Source organism: Rhinatrema bivittatum, chromosome 3 (genome assembly GCF_901001135.1).
Source record: "Rhinatrema bivittatum chromosome 3, aRhiBiv1.1, whole genome shotgun sequence".
In the NCBI taxonomy this organism is placed as follows: domain Eukaryota; kingdom Metazoa; phylum Chordata; class Amphibia; order Gymnophiona; family Rhinatrematidae; genus Rhinatrema; species Rhinatrema bivittatum.
The window spans coordinates 539,082,415-539,104,954 of record NC_042617.1 but is presented as its reverse complement, the minus strand read 5'-3'; the positions used below and the strand labels follow the sequence as shown (position 1 = coordinate 539,104,954).

The 22,540-nt window shown below is 43.1% G+C and overlaps 1 protein-coding gene across 1 annotated transcript in view; it reads left to right on the top strand.

The window, feature by feature from the left end:
- The window catches only part of RNF217 (ring finger protein 217), a 250,558-nt gene that overhangs the window by 143,265 nt on the left and 84,753 nt on the right, over nucleotides 1–22,540 (top strand). Inside the window, exon 2 of the mRNA XM_029596389.1 lies at nucleotides 3,323–3,556. Coding sequence (XP_029452249.1) covers nucleotides 3,323–3,556 — 234 coding nt within the window. The remainder of the gene's footprint in view (nucleotides 1–3,322; nucleotides 3,557–22,540) is intronic.

The following is a 22,540-nucleotide window of genomic DNA, read 5'->3' as shown; positions in this document are numbered from 1 at the left end:
CAAAAATACAGACACAGTCAGATGACTACCAGGGCAGGAATGAATGGAGGAAATAGCAAACCTGTGGCGAACTGCTCTAGGGAGTATTACTACAAATCTCTAAGTATATATTCCCTAGAGTATAATTTATTTACTGGATCATACTCGCACTAAGGATTTCTTCAATTTGTCAAGCTTTAATATTTATTAGGTGTTTGTATTAATTAAATATAATTGATTAGGTATTACAAATATATATATATATATATATATCAGAGAGAGAGACAGATATGTATATACAACTTTAGTGATTCAAAGCTGATGAACATTTACAATTTCTAAAGTAACACCACAAATCATTGACTACAATTCTGCACGGATTTATTAATTCACAAATATTACAGGCTAACTAATACTATCCCATCTAAAAGTAACTTCGGATCTTCTTAATTTAACAGTTAGTCTGGTCTCTCACCACACTGCCAAACTGACTGAAGGAGCTGTATAGTTTTTCTCTGTTGGCGCCTCTTTGTTCTTCTTGGTGCAGGTCTGAAAGGTTCAGTGGCTCCGTGCAGGGATCTCAGTTCAGCGACTGCCTTCGAGCATCGGAGATCAGGCAGGGATGCTGGTTCCGAGGGTTTTGGCCGTTGGTATTGGCAGGCTTCTTGACTCATTTGTTTCACTTACTTTTTTAGTAAGTGAACAGGCAGAGTCATTTGTTATGGATGAGGGCCGAGCACAGCTTTGATTAGAAGATGCATTATTTTTTTTTAAATAAAAGTGAAGAGTTCATATTTACATATGTGAATGCACGTCTTAAAATGACATTAAAGATGAGAGTTGGTGTTGAACTGTTCAGTTCTGCTGGATTATGTCTCTCACTATCGATTTGATAAATCTTTTAGTAGTCGTTCCTTCTGAGAGGACTTTCCATAGTCACTCGCACCCCTCACAAGAAAAATATACTGACGTCCTTATTAAACGGAGCTCAGGATGCAAAAGCAGACTTCCTGTTGGTTCTGCTTAAATATTCCCCCCTCAGCAAGGCCAATCGGCATACCTCATACATCACGTGAGATGCTGCAATTCATTGGATCTCACAATTCCCAATTTGAAAACAAATGAAAACTGCAGCATCTGGACTTGTAACAAAGGAATAAAATAAATTAATATCAAGTGACATCTCCTAAATAAACCAGCCGGTATCACATCAGGCAGAAACAGAATAATCTGTGGCGGAATTTAGTCCCTTGGGAATCACAGTTTGTAACTGACAAATCCAAAGATTGGTATTTTTGGGATAAAATCCTGTTATTACATCCCTAGGGAATTAGATTTGTTCCAAAGCAAAAAAAAAACCCTAAAATTGCCACCCCATGACAACTTTCTATCCAGTGCCCCACCAGGGGAGCTTTTGCTTTCTGAGATTCTGATGCAGCTTCTGTGTTCTCTGATTCTAGTTTTTAAGGCCTGAGATCTTTTAGCAATGTACCCTTCATTAAGTGGGCAGACGATCAAATATAACACATACTTGGAATCACAGAAAATAAAGAATTTTAATGTGAAGGACACGGCGTGTATGGGCATGTAAAAAAAACAAAAAAATAACTGGACATTTCCCAAATGGGTAATAATCTTTCATCTGTGACCTATAAGAGATATCTTTCTGGCTTCTCCCTTCTGTTTCCTCCTAACTGTAGCACAGATGAAATGATCTTTTACATTTTTCCCTCTAATAAGGTGCAAAAGTAGGTTCTTCCTGAAATATCCATGATAGTTCTTTTTAATGGCTTGTTAAACACAAACAGCTTTCACCTTTTTGAAAGATTTGAATGGAGTACTAGGTTGTGTTTCTAACAAAAGATCTCTATTGGAATGTGCCAGGCATTTGTTGGCACAACACGTACATGTCTTAGAATATCCCTGTGTCAAAAATCTCTGGCCTACATAACCTGTCTCTCTTTGTTTTTTTTTTTTGTTTTTTTTTTAATTCCTTATTGTTGGAGCAGAGAGGATAAAATCTCAGACTGGAATTTGAAAGGTTTGTGTTAAGGTGTATGGGTGAATGAAATCTATTGTAACACACCACAGTATTGCGCTCTGTCAGCTTCTTGTGCGTGGGGGAAAAAAACAACCCCAAATTTTGTTCTTTATCAAAATATCCAAGAAAAAGTAACATGTTCTCTATTGAAATGCTTCTTTTTTTTTTTTTTTATGATCAACACATACTTAGCTTATTGGTTGTGATTTGTGTCAAAAGCATAAAGGTGTAAGTGGATAGCCAAATCACCAAGTCAATAAGCATACAAGATAATTTAGTTGAAAATTTGAAACTGGTATCTTGATGAAAATATTACAAGCTCTATCTTTGAACAGCTCTAAAATGTTTGGACTTTGAAGTCTTTGCTAAATCTGATCTTATGTGATTTGTGTCAGTTCTTGTATGTGGATCGGATGGGTTACCTGTTTACCCAAGGGAAGCAGGGGGATTAGATATTTATACATTGAAGCAAAAATAAGGTCCCCAGTTAGATGAGCCTGTCCAATCCAACCTGGGAATCTGAGCCTCACTTTCCAGGACACAGTAGAATCACATTGGACAGTGCTCTTGAAATTAAATTGAGCCTCCTGAACCATAGCAGTATTGCCAAGCAGCATGACTGGCCCAGGGCAAGCATGTTTTAGTTAGTTGTGAGATTAATACAAGGAAAAAGATAGTATTTCTATTGCACAAGGCATGTAAATGGGGCTGGATTTACCTGTTAGGTGCCTCTAGGCATTGTGGGGGAGAGGGTTCACCTTCGCAGATTTGGGGGATGTGGCAGTTTCCTGAACTGTGTTATCCCATCACACTTGCCCCCTTTTAAAGGTGCAAGGTGGGCTGACAGCAGTAATAATCTACTGTTGTAATGCCACCGGCTTGTAATATTCTGCACCTTGAAAGGGGTCCCAAGCAACAGGACACTCAGGCAGTGTCACTAGGAGGGAGAAGGAGGTGTGCCCCTTTCACCACAGCACCCCTAAGCAGCTGCCTACTCTGCCTAGTGGGAAATCTGGGTTTCCATGTAATTCACTGCATTCTGATGCAGGCCTCTGCAGATAAGCTTAGATTTTTTATTCATTGGATTGCTACGCTGTGTTACAGTAAAATGGGAAATAAAATCTCCACATACAAGTCCTTTCTAGCTGGGAGATACCATACTCACTTACAAAATGTAATTCCATGAAACATCAACCCCATAACATCTCTCGATCACCATTTGTGTAGCGTACTCTGTCAGCACGGCAAGGAAGCAGACAAGTTTGTTCAGAGCTGTGACGTGGTCCTTCTGTTTGTTCACAGGTACAGCTGGGTCAGGCGGAGCTCAAGTGCCCGATCACAGAGTGCAGCGAACACCTGGATGAAACGACGGTCCTCTACAACCTGCCACATGATGACATCATCAAGTACAAGTACTTCCTGGAACTCAGCCGCATGGACTCCAGCACCAAGCCATGCCCGCAATGCAAGCATTTTACCACCTTCAAGCGAAAGGGCCACATTCCAACGCCCACCACATCGGAGAACAAATTCAAAGTGAGCATGCTCAACCAAGCTAAGGATTAGATGTCACATGCTAGGAGCAAAAGTAGGACCGCGTTGGGCTGGCATTAAATGGGCTTTCTTCCTTTACAAGAGCCTCACGTAAGCTCGGCTTTAGAATGTGAATCTATGATGTCAAACCCTTTTTTTTTATGCAGATTGCATGTCTAAAACCTTTTATTTCGGTATAACCCAAGAAAAATCTCTTTCAGCAAGGCACCTTACTAGACCATGCGAAACACAAAGGTAGGCGAATGGGTGTTTAAGTTGTTCAAAAAACATATCGCATGCTGATTTTGGCCTGGGGTAGGAAGGGGCACCACAGTGGGCGCATTCACCGGCCTTTCGCATCTGGAAACCAGAATCCAAATTGCCGTTGAGGTTCCAGTTAAGAGCCGTATGCAAAACACCCACCATGTCACCATGAGGCGTTAGTGACTTCAGAATGCCATTCCCCTTTCTCGGCAAAAGACATAGTAAAACAACTGGTGGACATAACATTAGTTTGTCTCCAGTTGCCTCTTAATCACTCCACTGGCCCGAAACTGAACTGCCCATCAACCATAACGAAACAGTGCAGGAAAAGTTTGAAGGCGCCTGTTGGATGTCAAGTTTGAGCCATTCCAGGGTTTTGTAATCTGGGTGTCATTAGGCAAGATCGGAAGCTGCAACTGCGCAAGCAAAAATCTCAACGTCTTACCTGTTCAGGTGTGACTGATTAGTAAAAGCTGCACTATCTGAAAGGACTTCACAGTTGGGAGTCTGAATATATTCACTATTAAAGCACCCCTCTCCTCTGTGTGACCCCTTTTTGCTTTTAAAAGAAATGTTCATCACTTTAAAAGTGTGCATGGTTTCCCCACTAGCAGAATACTTAGCAAGGAGCCTCTGGAGAAGAAGCCATGTAATGCCATGGGGCTGATTCTGGTCCCTGCGCCAGTCTTTTCCTTTTGGCAGAGAGCCACACAGAGTATTGTGACAATATAACATTTTAAGTAGCCTGTGTACTCTCATTGTGCCTTTTCTTTTCCAAGCAAAAAGGAGCCGAGGTAGGAACAATTGAAATATGTGAAGGAATGCCTTCTGAAATGTAATGCATGCGATTTACCGATGAAAAGTTAAAGTAAAAATGGATAGTGAAATGGTTCCCAAAGATGCTAAAGGGAATGTGATGGAGAGGGAAGGAGCAGGGGGCCACGTGAAGTCTGAGCAGTGCATGAAAGACAGCGTCCACGCAGAGGCAGAGCAGGTGGCACTCCGAGGCATGGGAAGGCCAGAGCTCCAGGTCCTTTCCGAGCAAGCTGAGGGCAATCTGAGGGGTTTTCAAAGTCCAGGCTTGAGCAGATAGGTAAAGAGGGAGGCTCAGAGAGGGAGAATCCCAGGCTGATCCAGGACCAAAGCCTCTTGCTGAGGGATCCGGTTGGAAACTGTGGAAACAGCAGATAAGGAAGAGAATCTAGAGGCTCAGCCCTATCCAGAACAGATCCTAGGGAAGGGAACCCGGGAGTTTGAACTTAAGTATGAGAAAATTAAGGCCGAAGGGCTAATACAGTCAGAAACAGTCGCTGGGGCTGTTGTTAAAGCCCGGAGGGGGAGAAGAAGAGCAGCTCCAAACTTTGAACTTAAGACAGGAGAGCCTGCCAGTTTTACATGGTCCATGACCGTGGCAGTGGATAGCAGTGCAGGGCAGCTCAATTAGGCTTAGGAGGGGCCTGAGCAGATTGTTTACCCTGCAGTAGTTTTGCTAGTATGGATGGCCATTGGCCAATGCATCTAGAAGTGGGCCTAAGGAAGACATGGACTAGTAGCTGACAAACTGTCCCCCCCCCTCCCCCTCCACTCCCGTGCACTCATAGGCCTAGAGTGAACAGTGCTGTCAAGTGTGCACCCTGCTAAATCCCCTCTCACTTTATGAGAGGTAATATTAAGGGGGACATTTTCAAAAAGCTGTCTGACAAATTCCCTGCAAACGTTTCAGACCAATCCGTATAGTTGGTACTTGAAGAACAAAGCACACAGTTTTATCTGCAGTTGTGTGCACATTCTTTGTGCACAAATGTTACTCCTGATGTGGGAAGGTCTTCTGCGCACAAAAAAATGTTTAAAACGATGCGATCTGCTTAGTGCCCTTGCATGGAAGTCCCATGCTAATGAAGGCATTAGCTATTACTCCCCCCACCCCCAATGCAGAGGGGGGTGCTGTCTTATCTCATGTCTTCTTAGTGCTGGAAATTTTACTCTTGGTCAGAGGTGGAGTAAAATTTCCAGTGCTACTGTCAGTCTATGGGCAGAAGCTGGGGTACCAGTGCCAGCATCTGTAATCGGGATTTATACACAGAAAACATGCTTTGCGCACAAAGGGCTGGATTTTCAAAAGGTTACGCGTGCCTCCTGACCCCCCCAAGCTGGCCAAAAGTGCCTTTTGGGCCCAACGAGGGTTCCGGGAGCGGACCCGAGGAGAATCACGTGACGTCGGCGTCACGTCGGAGTGACGCGGCGTCACGTGATTCCCCTCTGGTTCGCTCCGGGACCCCTCGTTGGGCCCAAAAGGAACTTTTGGCCAACTTGGGGGGGCCTCCTGACCCCCCCAAGCTGGCCAAAAGTGCCTTTTGGGCCCAACGAGGGTTCCTGGAGCGGACCCGAGGGGAATCACGTGACGTCGGCGTACGTCGGCGTACGTCGGAGCCCAACGAGGGTTCCTGGAGCGGACCCGAGGGGAATCACGTGACGTCGGCGTACGTCGGAGTGACGCCGACGTCACGTGATTCCCCTCTGGTTCGCTCCGGGACCCCTCGTTGGGCTCAAAAGGAACTTTTGGCCAGCTTGGGGAGTTTTGGTAAGTCTTGGGGGGGGGGGAATAAGGAGGGTGAGGGGTTTAAATTTTTATTTAGATCAACAATCGCGATTTCCAACGTATTCAACATAGCTATGTTGAATAAGTTGGAAATCCGATCGTTTACGCCTCATCATTTTTTTAAGTTTAAAAAAAAAATAAGTTGCGTTTTCCATTTAAGTTCAAAACGAATGCACACCCCTAATAACATGCGCGCGCATGTTATAAAATCGGGCGCATATGTACGCCGTGCGCGCATGTTATAAAATCTACCCCAAAATGCAGGTTTTCTGTGCATAAATAGGATTTATGTGCACAAATCATTTTTTATTTACACAAAATATGAATTTTGTGTGCATAAATCACATCTAAGAGACTGCCCCGCATCCCCTGAGTTAAAATGTGTGATCAGCTTATGCTATGCATATATTTTCCAATCTGTGCACTATATGTTTCTTATTTTTAACTCTTGATGCATTAGCATACCATTAGCTTACTGTATCAGGTGTTAAACATTTTTTTTTTTAAATCTGCGCATTAAGAAGCTGTGCCTTGCATTTCAGTGCACAGTTTTTAACCCACCTTATTATATTGGGTCCATAGCTTCCGACAGCCTTTGAAAGCTTATCCCTAATAGTTGAGTTCCAATAAGGCACTTTAGGTGTGGCAAATGCTGATGACGACAAAGCACAGTGTGAGAAGTGAGAGGGGAAGGTGTGGTAATGTCCTGTAGCAATGCTGCTGTGTCCCCCATCCCCTTGTGTTTTGCTAAGCACTAGTTTTCTGCTCACAGAAACATCTAGTTGTGTCAGGTACAAACAGCGATTAGCAGGGAGGAGAAGAGATCATGTTGCAACAGAGCACTCTGGCTCAGAAGAACTGGGATACAAATTCAGGAATTCATGGAGTTCAGCGGAGTCTGTCACCGTAATACTATAACTAAGGTTTTTGATCCCAGGTTTGAAGAAAATGCAGGTTTATGTGCTTATCTTTCAGGCAATTAGGTGTATTTGGTGGGTTCTGCAAAATCGGTGTTTATCGGTGTTTTCATGGTGCAAATTAAAATTTTTGGGTGCTTTTTTTTTTTAGGTGGATTCAATTGAATAAATCAGTTTGTCTTCAAATTTGTGTATGCCTTTATTATTTAAGTTAAAATTGAAAAAATGCAGCTTCACAATTTATTTAGATTTATATTCCACGATGTTGTTTTGTGGAGTGGGTGATGGTTATTTGTAGCAGGGTGTACCGGGGTGTGTGGGTGGGGGCACTGGCAGTCGGGAGGGTGGGTGGGTATGGTAAGGGCATGGTGGGAGTGTATATGGCTAGGGAGGTGGCTGGTGTGTAGATGAGTGTGTCCCTCACAATTGCATTTCCCTTGCCCCAATCTATTGCATTACTCCTTCTTCCCCTCCCCCTTCACTCATCCCTTCTCTTGGCTCCCCTCTTCTTCAGGCCCACGGCCCTGGGTTCCATTTTGATCCTCTCCACCGGCAGTGCCTCTTCTTCCACCTGGGGGAGGCTTGGGTTTCTTGCCTGCCCATTCCGATGACCTCCTCAGGCTGCCGCTCTCATGCTTCCTGACTGCCCATTCCGATGACCTCCTCAGGCTGCTGCTCTCATGCTTCCTGACTGCCCATTCCGATGACCTCCTCAGGCTGCCGCTCTCATGCTTCCTGACTGCCCATTCCAATGACCTCCTCAGGCTGCCGCTCTCATGCTTCCTGACTGCCCATTCCGATGACCTCCTCAGGCTGCCGCTCTCATGCTTCCTGACTCACTCGAGCAGCGGCCAGATGATGTCATCAGAGCTCCAGTAGGTAGGCCTTTTGGGGGGAGGGGAGGGGTTCAGTTTGAATTGAGAAACACAATTTCCCCACTGGGGGGGGTGTTTGATCAGAAGTTTTACAATTTTCACCAAAAATCAGAAGCCACATTCATAATAAATTCCTTTCTTCCTATTTGTAATCTTTTTGTATCCCTCTTGCTAGGAGGTGACTAGAAATCAGTTTTTAACCTATAGGGACCTTTGTTTTCAATGTTTATTTTCCCAGGAATTTCTCAGTGGTTAAAAAAAATACAGAAAAATGGTGGGAAAACTCTTTTTTTTTTCCACTAATTTTTCTCACATTATTAATTTGTTTATAATAAACACTGATAAATTCCCAGTAAATATAAAAAAAAAAAAACTGAAAACATAGGTCCCTATTGAAGTATTAAAATACAAAGTTGTAGGTGAAACCTTTTCATTGGCCCTGCATGGTAGCCATACTGCTTTATTCATTTCCGTTTGTAAAGCCCAACATCTAACAGCTATGGGCAAACTACGGCCCACGGGCCAAATCCGACCCATCACCATTTTTATTCCAATCCCGTCTCTCTAAAATTTATATTATGTGCAGCCCGTGGTGCAGGATTGACACGCTGGTGGGGTTACCACCCCTTGCCAGCAAGAAGAAGTCCGGAACCATGGCATGATGTGCTGGTGGGGTTCCCACACCCTGCCAGCAAGAAGCCTGGAATTGCAGCACAGGAATGACACACTGGTGGGCTTCCCACCCCTTGCCAGCAAGAAGAAGGCCGGAACCATGGAATGATGTGCTGATGGGGGTTCCCACTCCCCACCAGCAAAAAAAGAGGCCGGCACTGAGATAAGCCTGAAGTTGACCTGCTGGCGGGTTTCCAGAACCCAGTCGGCAGGAAGAAGACATGAAGCCAGCAGGAAGGGTAGGAAAGGGGATGTGAGTATGAGAGGAGAGACTGAATGGGGGGGGGGGAGGGAGGGAGAGGGTGTATAGCTGAGAGAGAAGGGAAGAGAGGAGTGGGAAGAAAGGGCTGAGTGAGGGAGAAGGGAAGAGTGAGTGGAAAGGAGATAGTGAGTGACTGAGAAGGAAAGGAAGAATATGAGTGGAAAGGAGGGGGTGAGTGAATGAGAGGCAAGGGAGTGAGCAGGAAGGAGGGTAAGTGACAGAGGGAAGGGAATGGGTGAATGAGAGGGAAGTAGAAGAGGGGAGTGAGAAGAGAAGATAAACGTGTGTGTGTGTAAGAGAGAGAGGATAAGATTTGTCTGTTTCCTCTACCTCGCCTCCAGTAATCCACTACAATCTCAGGGTGACTGGTAATCAAAAGTTCATAGGTATGGAGAGGGGCATATTGTTCTTATTAGCTTTAATTACTGGGTGTTTGATATGTCTTCTCTTTTAAAATATTTAATTTTTTGGGAATGTAACTTTTTTTTTAATCCTTATTCTTCTTAATTATATGTTCTGTTCTTCATTTGTTTTGAAATATTTTTATTACTATTGTTTACTGCCATGATTGATTGATTTTATATTTCTTGATTTTATTTTATGAGGAATAGAGATATTTCTGTTTTTGCATTATTGCAGTCTTTTGAGTCTGACTTTTAGTGGTGTCCAGTTTAGTTTTTGTCTGCATATTTCAGTTTATACTTTAAGGCTTTTGTATTCTTATTTGGAGAGGATCTGTCTGTGTTCTGCCTTTGTGACTGAGATGAAGTAGTCTGCTAGTTAGGAAAATGCCTTGCACCTCTTGGGTTGAAGGTTTTGCTGATTTTTGGTAGGATCCATGATTGAAAGTGCTCTCTGGTGGCTAAAAATACTGGTGCATAAGCCTGATGGATGCTGAAATGCCTGCAGCAAGTACTGGGGGTTTGTTTGTTGTCGAGGAGCTCCAAAGGGGATACACACACCCCTTCCTGGCCCTTGTTGCGGTTGATAACTTGTAATGTGGCCCCCACTCAAAAAAGTTTGCCCACCCCTGACACACAACATAGTAACATTGTTACGTAATACTGCATTATAGAGTTCAGTTTTGCCTCTCCTTTAGCTTAGAAAAGAACCCTAGATCATACCTTGCCGTCTGGGGCTCTGAATGCACGATGGCGGCCTTTTTGACCATTCCTGGGCAAGCTTGCTCTTCAGGCCTTGGTAAGTGCAGATATGAATCAAGATCATGGGGGATTCCGACGTGATAGCTGCCAGTGGGTAGCTTTGCCAGTGGGAGAGAACTACTTGACCTCCAGTTTTAATCGCTGGCTGACCCCCATCCATAATTGTGCACAGTTCTGGGCATCTTGCTAGATCTGCGGCAGATGTAGCAGCCAGAAAATGCTTGTGCTAGATCCTGCCTGGCTTTCTCCGAGGTTCTTTACAAGTTGTGTGCGCCTGTGCTCACTGTGCTGGCCCTCAGTGAACCATTACTGTTCCTGCATGTTCTCCCGCAAGCTCTCATTGCCTCCGTTTTCTTTTCTCTCGGGTGTTTGGTGGAGTTGGAAGGGAGGGAGTGTGGGAGATTCCTGTGAAAGTTGCCCACCAGCAGCTTAGAGTGTGTGTGTGTTTTTTTCCAAAACGTATTTTGGAAGTAATTTTGTAACGGCCCGCATAAGTTACACCAGTTTTCAAAGCGAACCTAGGCATGTATGAAAATTAGCCTACCAAATCTACCCCCACACAATTCCACCTGCTGATCTGTGCGCAGAATTTTTTTTTTTCTTTTAGAGGATGAGAATTAACTGCTCCCCCAGCTCCAGTCCCAGGAGTGCCTCTGCTCAGCTCAGGTAAACATACGGGCATACAGGCCAAGCAATTTTATAACAGGTAAAGCTTTGGAAATGACCCTCCCTTGTTCACCCCTATATATTTATTCTGCTTTGCTACTCTGGTTCTGAAAAACCAGTGGAGAAATGCTTTTCTATTTTAAGCTGCCATGGGTAAATGTTACAGGTGACTATTTGGTCAGGAATCATATAAGTGCCTCCTCCGTGTGCAGGAGCAGACGTGTGCTGGTTGTGAAGCAGATGGCAGATTGAGGTTTAAGAAGAAGCAGCCATGTTCCCAAGTCACTAGCAATGCCCTGCAAGTCAGATAAATAACCCAAGCAGACCTGGTTTTAGGAACTATCCACACTGAATATTCCTCAGAACCATGTGCCTGCAATGGAGTCTTTTAACTCGGCTCATCTGTGGAGCTGCTTGGTTACCCTGAAAACCCAAGCTGTTTGATTAAGGACCGGAGTTGAGTAGCCTGATCCTGACTGTGTCCCGTGCTGTGCTTGATCCCATAAATAGCAATCTTATATACTGCACGAGAGCTGTGCTACTGCTTTCCCTGCTGTAATAATTTTTAAAATGCATATTCTACTTTTTGTGACACTTCAAAGTGAATTACATTCAGGTCCTGTAGATATTTCCCTATCCCCAGAGGGCTTACAATCAAAGAGACTCATTCACTAAGTTGTGCTAAATGGCACAATGTGGGGATAATGTGAGGTATTACAAATATGTATTTATTTATTTATGTATTTCATGTTGCTTCAGCACCATGTGTATTTAAATAGGAACATAAAAGACATAAGAAATTGCCATGCTGGGACAGACGAAGGGCCCATCGAGCCCAGCATCCTGTTTCCAACAGTGGCCAAACCAGGCTACAAGAACCATTCAAGTACCCGAACACTAAGAAGATCCCATGCTACTGATGCAATTAATAGCAGAGGCCATTCCCTAAGTCAACTTGATTAATAGCAGTTAATGGACTTCTCCTCCAAGAACTTATCCAAACCTTTTTTAAACCCAGCTACACTAACTGCACTGACCACATCCTCTGGTAACAAATTCCAGAACTTAATTGTGCGTTGAGTGAAAAAGAATTTTCTCCGATTAGTCTTAAATGTGCTACTTGCTAACTTCATGGAGTGCCCCCTAGTCCTTCTATTATCTGAAAGTGTAAATAACAGATTCATATCTACTCGTTCTAGACCTCTCATGATCTTAAAGACCTCTATTATAACCCCCCCCCCTCAGCCATCTCTTCTCCAAGCTGAACAGCCCTAACCTCTTCAGCCTTTCCTCATAGGGGAACTGTTCCATCCCCTTTATCATTTTGTTTGCCCTTCTCTGTAACGTCTCCAGTGCAACTATATCTTTTTTGAGATGCGGTGACCAAAACTGTACACCGTACTAAAGGTGCGGTCTCACCATGGAGCGATAGAGGCATTATGACATTTTCCGTGTTATTAACCATTCCCTTCCTAATAATTCCTAACCTTCTGTTTGCTTTTTTGACTGCTGCAGCATACTGAGCTGATGATTTCAATGTATTTTCTACTATGATGCCTAGATCTTTTTCCTGGATGGTAGTTCCTAATATGGAACCTAAAATCATGTAACTACAGCAAGGGTTATTTTTCCCTATATGCAGCACCTTGCACTTGTCCACATTAAATTTCATCTGCCATTTGGATGCCCAATCTTCCAGTCTCGCAAGATCCTCCTGCAATGTATCACAATCCGCTTGTGATTTAACTACTCTGAATAATTTTGTATCATCTGAAAATTTGATAACCTCACTTGTCGTATTCCTTTCCAGATCATTTATAAATATATTGAAAAGCACCGGTCCAAGTACAGATCCCTGAGGGACTCCACTGTTTACCCTTTTCCACTGAGAAAATTGACCATTTAATCCTACTCTCTGTTTCCCGTCTTTTAACCAGTTGTAATCCACGAAAGGACATCGCCTCCTATCCCATGACTTTTTTTAGTTTTCTTAGAAGACTCTCATGTGGGACTTTTTCAAATGTCTTCTGAAAATCCACATACACTACATCTACCGGTTCCCCTTTATACACATGTTTATTAACCCCTTCAAAAAAATGAAGATTTGTGAGGCAAGACTTCCCTTAGGTCAGTGGTTCTCAACCCTGTCCTGGGGACCCCCCCAGCCAGTCGGGTTTTCAGGATACCCACAATGAATATGCATGAGAGAAAATTTGCATACACGGCCTCCATAACATGCAAATTTCTCTCATGCATATTCATTGTGGATATCCTGAAAACCCGACTGGCTGGGGGGGTCCCCAGGACAGGGTTGAGAACCACTGCCTTAGGTAAATCCATGTTGATTGTGTTCCATTAAACCATGACTTTCTATATGCTCTGTGATTTTGATCTTTAGAATAGTTTCCACTATTTTTCCCAGCACTGAAGTCAGGCTCACTGGTCTATAGTTTCCCAGATCACCCCTGGAGCCCTTGTTAAATATTGGGGTTACATTGGCCACCCTCCAGTCTTCAGGTACAATAGATGATTTAATGATAGGTTACAAATTTTAACTAATAGATCTGAAATATCATTTTTTAGTTCCTTCAGAACCCTAGGATACATACCATCCGATCCAGGTAATTTGATACTTTTTAGTTTGTCAATCTGGCCTACTACATCTTCCAGGTTCACAGTGATTTGGTTCAGTTCATCTGACTCATCACCCTTGAAAACCATCTCTGGAACTGGTATCTCCCCAATATGCTCATTAGTAAACACAGAAGCAAAGAATTTATTTAGTCTATCTGCAATGGCCTTATATTCCCTAAGAGCCCCTTTAACCCATCAGTCATCTAACAGTCCAACTGACTCCCTCAATGGTTTCTTGCTTCGGATATATTTTTAAAAGTTTTTATTATGAGTTTTTTTTTCTCTACGGCCAACTTCATTTCAAATTCTCTCTTCGCCTGTCTTATCAATGTTTTACACTTAACTTGATAATGCTTATGCTTTTTCCTATTTTCTTCAGATGGATTTTCTTTCAATTTTTGAAGGATGTTTTGTTTTGGCTAAAATAGCCTCTTTCACCTCACCTTTTAACCATGCCGGTAATCGTTTTGCCATACTGGGTCAGACCAAGGGGTCCATCAAGCCCAACATCCTATTTCCAACAGTGGTCAATCCAGGCTATAAGTACCTGGCAAAAACCCAAACATTAAATAGATCCCATGCTACTGAAGCCAGCAATAGCAGTGGCTATTCCCTAAGTCAACTTGGTTAATAGCAGTTTATGTACTTCTCCTCCAGGAACTTGTTCAAACCTTTTTAAACCTAGCTAAGCTAACTGCCTTTGCCACATCCTCTGGCAACGAATTCCAGAGCTTAATTGTGTGTTGAATGAAAAATAAATTTTCCAATTTGTTTAAAATGTGCTATTTGCTAACTTCATGGCGTGCCCTCTAGTCTTATTATCTGAAAGAAGAAACAACTGATTCACACCTGTTCCAGTACACTCATGATTTTGTAGATCTCCATTATATCCTCCCTCAGCCGTCTGTTCTCTAAGCTGTACAGCCTTAACCTCTTTAGCCTTTCCTCATAAGGGAGCTGTTTCATCCTCTTTATCATTTTGGTTGCCCTTCTCTTTATCTTCTTCAGTGCATCTACATCTTTTTTGAGATGTGGCAACCAGAACTGAACACAGTACTCAAGCTGCGGTTTCACCATGCAGCAATACAGAGGCAATGAGCTGATTAGTTCTGCAAATGCCTGCTAATCAACTCCTAAATACCCTCAGTGATGGAAATCAAATAACACATCTTGCCGAAAAAAATGGCAAAACAGCGTTATTTACCTAAAATTAGCTGCAACTCGTGAGTCATAATTAAATTCTCTCAGGAACATCGGGATGTTAACGAATGTCCCGAATCTCCAAGGACCCTGTCTTTAAGGGGCCAATTGTCCCAAGCCAACCCCCTCCCCCCTTAACAAAAAAAAAAAAAAGTAGCAAAAAGCCCCACGGGTCTCGGTAGATCCGCTCCTGCCACACCTGGAGGAGGTCTGTTGCAGAAATTAAAAAAAAAATTTAGCTCCAGGCTCCGCCCCAAACCCCCACTTCTTCTCTTTTGTTACCAAAATCTGGCCCCTGAGTCTGATCTCCCCACCCAGCTCAACTTCTAGGTGCCCCCCCTCCAACTCACAATTCTCTCCCTGTGATGTAGTGGGAGCCCGGAGTGCAGCCATCGTATGATGTTTGGGGGGATTTCCTGCCACGGTGTTTTTCCTGCGGCATTTAACCGCAAGGAAAAATACTGTAGAAATCGCAAAGCAGCAGGGCCCATTACCACGGCTTTGTGACTTCTGTGGTATACGTCTCTCGGTGGAAAATGCTGTGACTTAGTGAATGAGTCCCTAAGTTTGTACCTGAAGCAATGGAGGTTGTCGTGACTTGCGCGAGGTCAGAGGCAGTGTAAGATGAAACATATCCTTCATGATTTTCTACGGCATTATTGACCAGTAAATCCGCAAATATGTCTTCTCAGATGCTGGATGCATGGAACAACCCACCCAGTAGCAGGATTAAGAAGGCATGGTACAAACACAGAGGACCATTAACAATGGATATGAAGTGCAGAGTAGGGCTTCCCAAACCAGTTCTGGGGCTTTACAAACCAGTCAAGGCTTACAAGGTATCTGCAATGAATATGCATGAGAGAAAGTTGCATCGTTTTTTTTTATAATAAACTTTTTTGGCTTCTAGCTTTCAGGCTAATTTTAAAACGTGCGCGCATGTGCCCCTGCACGCGCATGTTGGCGCTCAAGCAGAGATACGCTGCAGTTTTAAATAGTGAGCGCACTTGTGTACCTGTGTTCTAAAATACACCTCCTGCCCCGGTATATTGCCCGAGAAAATGCACATCACTATCAATCCTAGGACTTTGCCTGCTTTTACGCACGTATGTAGGCATGCGCAAGGCACAATTCACGTTTTCCAGTTAGTCCACCAGTTTGCCCAGTTAATATCGAGGTCTTCTTTTAGATTCTTCATCCTGCATGCTCCCAACTGAACTACACCCCTCACCTTTCCTGATAGCCCTAAAACTCAAGATCTACAGACTTGCTCCTCATCTGGAGCGGCAGTAAAGTTATGCAGATAACAAGCCAACGTGCGCTGCAGTCTCCAGTTTTAAAATACGGAGTTACGCACGTAACTGTTGGCCCTGCCCTGGAATGTCCATCTTCTGCCCCTTTTCCACCTTCTTATTTCTGACCTGCACACGGCTATATGTGCAGGTACTTCACAGCATGTGTGGGCATTTTTGTGCAAATAATACTATGGGGTAGATTTTTAAAGTTATGCGCGGGCGTAGATTTGTTCGCGCAACCCGATGTGAACAAATCTACGCCCGATTTTATAACATGCGCACGCTGCCGCATGCATGTTATAAAATCCAGGGTCGGCGCGCGCAGGGGGGGTGCACAATTGTGCAACCTGCGCACGCTGAGCCATGCAGCCTACCTCCGTTCCCTCCGAGGTTGCTCTGAAATCAGAGCAGCCTCGGAGGGAACTTTTTTCCAGCCCCCCCCCCCCCACACACCTTCCGCTCCTTTCCCCTACCTAACCCACCCCCCAGCCCTAACTAAATCCTCCCCCTACCTTTGTTCAGAAAGTTACACCTGCCCAAGGCAGGCATAATTTGTGCGAGCTGGCCAGCTGGTTTGGAGGCCTTGGCCATGCCCCCGAAACACCCCCGGGCCGGCACCACGCCTATAGCCCCACCCCTGGAACGCCCCCGAATGACACACCGCCCCTGACACGCCCCCTAAGCAAAGCCCCGGACTTACGTGTGTCCCGGGGCTTTGAGCGCGCCGGCGCGCAGGGCTTTTAAAACATAGGCGCGCCAGCACGCAGGGCTTTTAAAATCTGCCCCTTTATTTTTAAATCAACCTTTTTTTTTTTTTTTTTTTTAAGTTGGGTAATTGTAAACAGCTGTATAAGCACTTGAGTGAGGGATATTGTTTTAAAAGGAAGGAAAGCAAAGTGTGAAATCCTGCATTTCACTTTTCCAAGACAGCAGAAGTGTAGAACTCAATGGCAGATCATCTGCAAGAACATAACATTAAGAAAAAAGATATGCCATACTGGGTCAGACCAAGGGTCCATCAAGCCCAATATCCTTTGTCCATCAGTGGCCAATCCAAGTCACAAGTACCTAGCAAGTACCCAAACATTAAATGAATAGATACCAAGCCACTAATCCTTATTGATTAATAGCAGTTTATGGTCTTCTGCTCTAGGAACTTTTAACCCTGTTACACTAACTGCTGTAACCACATCCTCTGGCAATGAATTCCAGAGCTGCTTTATGCGCCGAGTAAAAAATAATTTTCTCTGATTTGTTTTAAATGAGTTACTTGCTAACTTCATGGAGTGCCCTCCTAGTCCTTGTATTATCCGAAAGCGTAAATAACCAATTCATAATTACCTGTTCAAGTCCTTTCATGATTTTGTAGACTTTTATCATATCCCCCCTCAGCCATCTCTTCTCCAAGCTGAACAGCTCTAACCTCTTTAACCTTTCCTGATAGGGCAGCAATTCCATCTCCTTTATCATTTTGGTCACCTTTCTCTATACTTTCTGCAGTAAGACTATATCCTTTTTTTTTTTTTTTTTAGATGCTGCGACCAGAACTGCACATAGTATTCAAGGTGCAGTCTAACCATTAACGATACAGAGGCATTATTACATCCACAGTTTTATTTGCCATTCCCTTCCTAATAATTCCTAGCATTCTGTTTGCTTTTTTGACTGCTGCAGCACAGTGAGCTGACAATTTCCATGTATTATCCACTATGACGCCTAGATCTCTTTCCTGGATGGTAATTCCTAATGTGGAACTTAACATCAAGTAACCACAGCAAGGGTTATTTTTCCCTTTATGCAACACCTTGCACTTGCCCACGTTAAACGTCATCTGCCATTTGGAAGCCCAATCTTCCAGTCTCACAAGGTCCTCCTGCAATTTATCACAATCTGCTTGAGATTGAACTACTCTGCATAATTTTGAGTCATCTGCAAATTTAAGCACCTTATTTGTTGTTCCCCTTTCCAGATCATTTATAAATATATTGAAAAGTAAGGGTCCCAGTACAGATCCCTGAGGCACTCCACTGCCCACTCCCTTCCACTGAGAAAATTGCCCATTTAATCCTACTCTCTGTTTCCTGTCTTTTAGCCAGTTTGCAATCCACGAAAGGACATCGCCATCTATCCCATGATTTTTTACTTTTCCTAGAAGCCTCTCATGAGGAACTTTGTCAAACGCCTTCTGAAAATCCAAGTATAATACATCTACCAGTTCACCTTTATCCACATGTTTATTAACTCCTTCAAAAAATGAAGCAGATTTGTGAGGCAAGACTTCCCTTGGGAAATCCATGCTGGCTGTGTCCCATTTAACCATGTCTATCCAAATGTTCTGTGATTTTATTCTTTATAACAGTTTCAATGAGTTTTCCCAACACTGAAGTCCGGCTCACCTGTCTATAGTTTCCTGGATCCAGTCTTCAGGGACAGAGTCCTTCCGTCCTATTGCAATGCCACAGACTCTACACCAGAGTTTCCGAAACCAGTTCTGTGAACCCCAGAGCCCCCCTGGGTTTTCAGGATATCCACAATGAATATGCATGAGATAAATTTGCATGCACTGGAGTTGTAACATGTAACAGTTATATGTGGTATTACAAATACTAAAATTTTCTGTTTCTTTCTAACTGGTGGCACCTTTAGGTTGTTCACCAGGTACATACTGAATGTAAAAAAAAAAAAAAGTTCAATGTAAAAAAATATACCTAGCATTAATGTATCATTTGTGAGATGAGAGGTGTGCATATAACCCATGTTCTCACCTCCATTCACTCAGTGTCAATGAGAAGAAAAACTTTAACAGGCAATCTTAATAAGAGTTCTCTGTATCTCATATTATGGTTGCTTATCAGATAAAGGTTTTATTTGCCCTGACAATAAGGAAGGGGAGAGAGAGGGATGCTTTTTTTTTTTTGCAATCTTTTAAACACTGCATTGTGAGGACATGACATCAGTAAAATATCATCTTGCACCTAACATTCTCAAAATATTAAAAAGCACGGACGTTTGACTGCATGCATGCAAGGCCTGTTAAGATTTCTAGGGCCAGTGCCCTGTAAATAGGCATCAGCTTTGTTTATGGCATCTACTTGTTTTCCAACAGTACTTTATATGCCATGGCTATCGGCAATCAGATAATAGAAAACAAGTTTTCCTTCCGGCATGATTGTGCTAGTCAGGATTTACTAGGCAGGGGAAGCAGCACCTTTGATAGGGCAAATTACTGCTGTCTAGCTAGCTGATAGCAAGCTCCTTGAGATGTGCTAGAAGAAACCGGTCTTAGCTTTTTACCATCTCTATTTTAAATTTTGCTTATGTAGGATTGGATTGGATTGCTTTTATCTGTTACTGACTTCGTTGAAAACGATGCTGATCGATCCTTCATACAGCTGAAAAAGCTGCCTTCTAGTGAATTATTAAAGTGATTTCCATGCTTAAATCAGAAAAAAAAAAAAAAAGAAATACTGCAGTATGCAGAGCCCAGAGGGCTCCTGACATCCTTATCCTTTTTGTAGATGCTCAAAGGATGTGCAACTTTGGGCACATTTATGTTCCTTTAAAACCAAGCACTTACGTCTGGCAGACCCCAGTTCCTGACCTGCAGGATAATGCTGGAGTTTATTAGGAAGGATGCAAGGTACAGAGATATTTAAGGAACTGATCTCAAGGGAAGAAGAAAATAGAAACTCGAGCTTGCTGATGCCTGGGCCCGTGACATGGGCTTGCACTGTTCACCACGAGCACCCACATATACCAAGTTTATTTTTTCCTGTGTAATTGTTCTTAGATCCGAGTGCTTCAAGACCATCTGTTTCTTTTCCATTTGCACTAAGGTAGTAACACGAGTCCGTTGTTACTTTGGCATCGCAATGTCCCCTAGTGATGTCTGAAACGTGCGCAGGTACCAGGAGGCAATTAATAGGGCCTGGCACCATTCTTAAGGCATGTTAATCATTAAGCATAAGCACAGCTCTCCCAGCCGTTTCTTTACTATACATAAAATGAAGGATGCAGTAAAAATCCAGATAGCAGTAAAACGCAAGATAAATGCTGCCATGTTTGATATCCTTCAGTAAAAGTCCCCCACACACACATAGTAGCATATCATATGCATACAGTCCATAGAGCTTACTTTTAGCAAGAATGGGTTAGCAGTAGTGCCACATTTAAGATTGCGGTGCCCAAAGGCAAGATCGGCGAGCAGGGTGGGGAACAGGGAGGGCAGAATGCCACATTGGAGTCCCTTTGAAGCATCAAGGTTTTAGAGTGCAGTCCTGGAATGTTCCTAGGAAACTTTCAGGTACACTGTTGTGTAGCAGGCTGCTGAAAAACTAGAAAATTTTGCCTAACAGGTGTAATGAAAGAAATTTGGATGCTCTTGTTGATTGACTTCTGTGTTATTCCCTTTCATCGGGAAAATGGACGCAAGTTGGCAGTGCTCAAATTAAACTGGATCCTTACAGGCACTTTCATAAGGACGATATAGAGCTAGAGGCATTTAAGCAGCAGTGGATGGGATAAAAAAAAGCGCCTTTCGTTGAGAAGATCACTGGCTTTAAAAGGAGCGCATTACATATCATCCTTTTGTGGCGGAAATAGAAAACTACCCCCTGCGCAAGTTCATGTTGTAAGAACATAAGAAAATGCCATACTGGGTCAGACCAAGGGTCCATCAAGCCCAGCATCCTGTTTCCAACAGTGGCCAATCCAGGCCATAAGAACCTGGCAAGTACCCAAACACTAAGTCTATTCCATGTAACCATTGCTAATGGCAGTGGCTATTCTCTAAGTGAACTTAATAGCAGGTAATGGACTTCTCCTCCAAGAACTTGTACCTTTGACAAGGGCTGCCCTCTCCAGAGGGAAGGGGCTTGCAGATTACTCGAGCTTGCTTTTGCTATAAATGGGCAGGACATGAAGGGGCCTGTTAAAGCCTCTGCAGGAGAAGCAAGTGGGAAGCGATCTGCAGAGCTGTGACTACCCTCACCTGGTAATGGGAGACCAGTGAAAGTTTTTGTTATGAATGCCCAAGAATTCCATTTGTTCACATTTTCAAAGTATGACCATGTTTTTTAAAAGTCAAATACTTTATGCCCTTAGAAATATTTCTATTTCTAAACTTAAATATTTACAGAGAGTAATTCTGATTAACACTGGATAACATACTCAAGGTTTTCTCCCATTTTATGTCTTTGGAAATAAATTGTTAGTGCATTGGGCCATAAGTCTGGATAGTTATTGTAAAGAATGGTAAGGAAACGTTCTGTAAAACCTTACAATTCTTGATACCAGAACTATAAACTTCACAAGAAGCATTTGACTGTAGCACAGAAAGTTAATACCAAGTTTAACTCTGACTGGAGCTTAAGATGCATATTTGATTATTGACCTGAAATACCTTCATCAGCCCCCAAAGTCTCTGGGTGCGCATGCAGTAAACCATTAAAACAACAAAAAGTAATAACCGGTTAAACTCAGAATGAATGGCACTTGCACGTATTCAACGTGCCTTTCTGTAGTTTTACTACAGGTGTCTTCAGATGGATTGCCGTAATATATTTTCCTTTTCTTTTTTTGCATAAAGATTCCAACGGGGCAGTTTGCTGCATCTGTCCGTATAGTGAATTCATACAAGAATGTAGTACTTACTTGACCCATTCCCGTGCCACATTTGGTAAATGTAAAGGAATCTCATTAAGTCCTAATTGCAGTTTGTTTTTTTTTTCACCGCACAGATCAGATTATACAACTGGCTCAAAAATCCCATGCATATCATAGAAAGCACTTGTGCAAACCTAAAAGATACCATCAAAAGTAGTACTAATTGGTGTCCTGCTTCACGCTCTCAGTAACTAGGCCAAGGGTTAAAATGTTGCTAGAAATGGAAATGTAAAGAAAATCCCCTTCCTAGCCCTAGGGGTGACCCCCTCAGAGTGAGGCTGAGGCACTGTTGGCAAGGTAACTTGGTCTGCTAATAACTTGCCAAACTTGTTTCATGGATGAATGGAGGACTTCAGTCCCCAGACCTTACTAAACTAGCTATTCTCTTTAAACAAATCATATGGCAACAGGAAGGTGTTAAGTGATATAACAGGAAAAAGCTTGGAGACACATGCAAAACCACCTCTTTCTTTCTTTTTTTTTTTTTCATGTCTTTTTATTAACAAGTCTTTGTTACAGGAAAACAGTCATCAGACAACATTACAACAGACAGATAATACAAAATTCAACAGCATACCTGAACAAGTCCTAGTCTGAAAAACATTTTAACATTGACTTTTTCAAATATCATACATCCTACGCATTAAATTTTCCCCTACCTCTCCCTATCCTCCCTCCTCCCTCCTCCCTCCCTTCCCACCTCCATGATCAGCTGAGGTTCTTGCAGCTCCATTATACCTACCATGGTTCAGAATACATCCATCAACATCTTTATA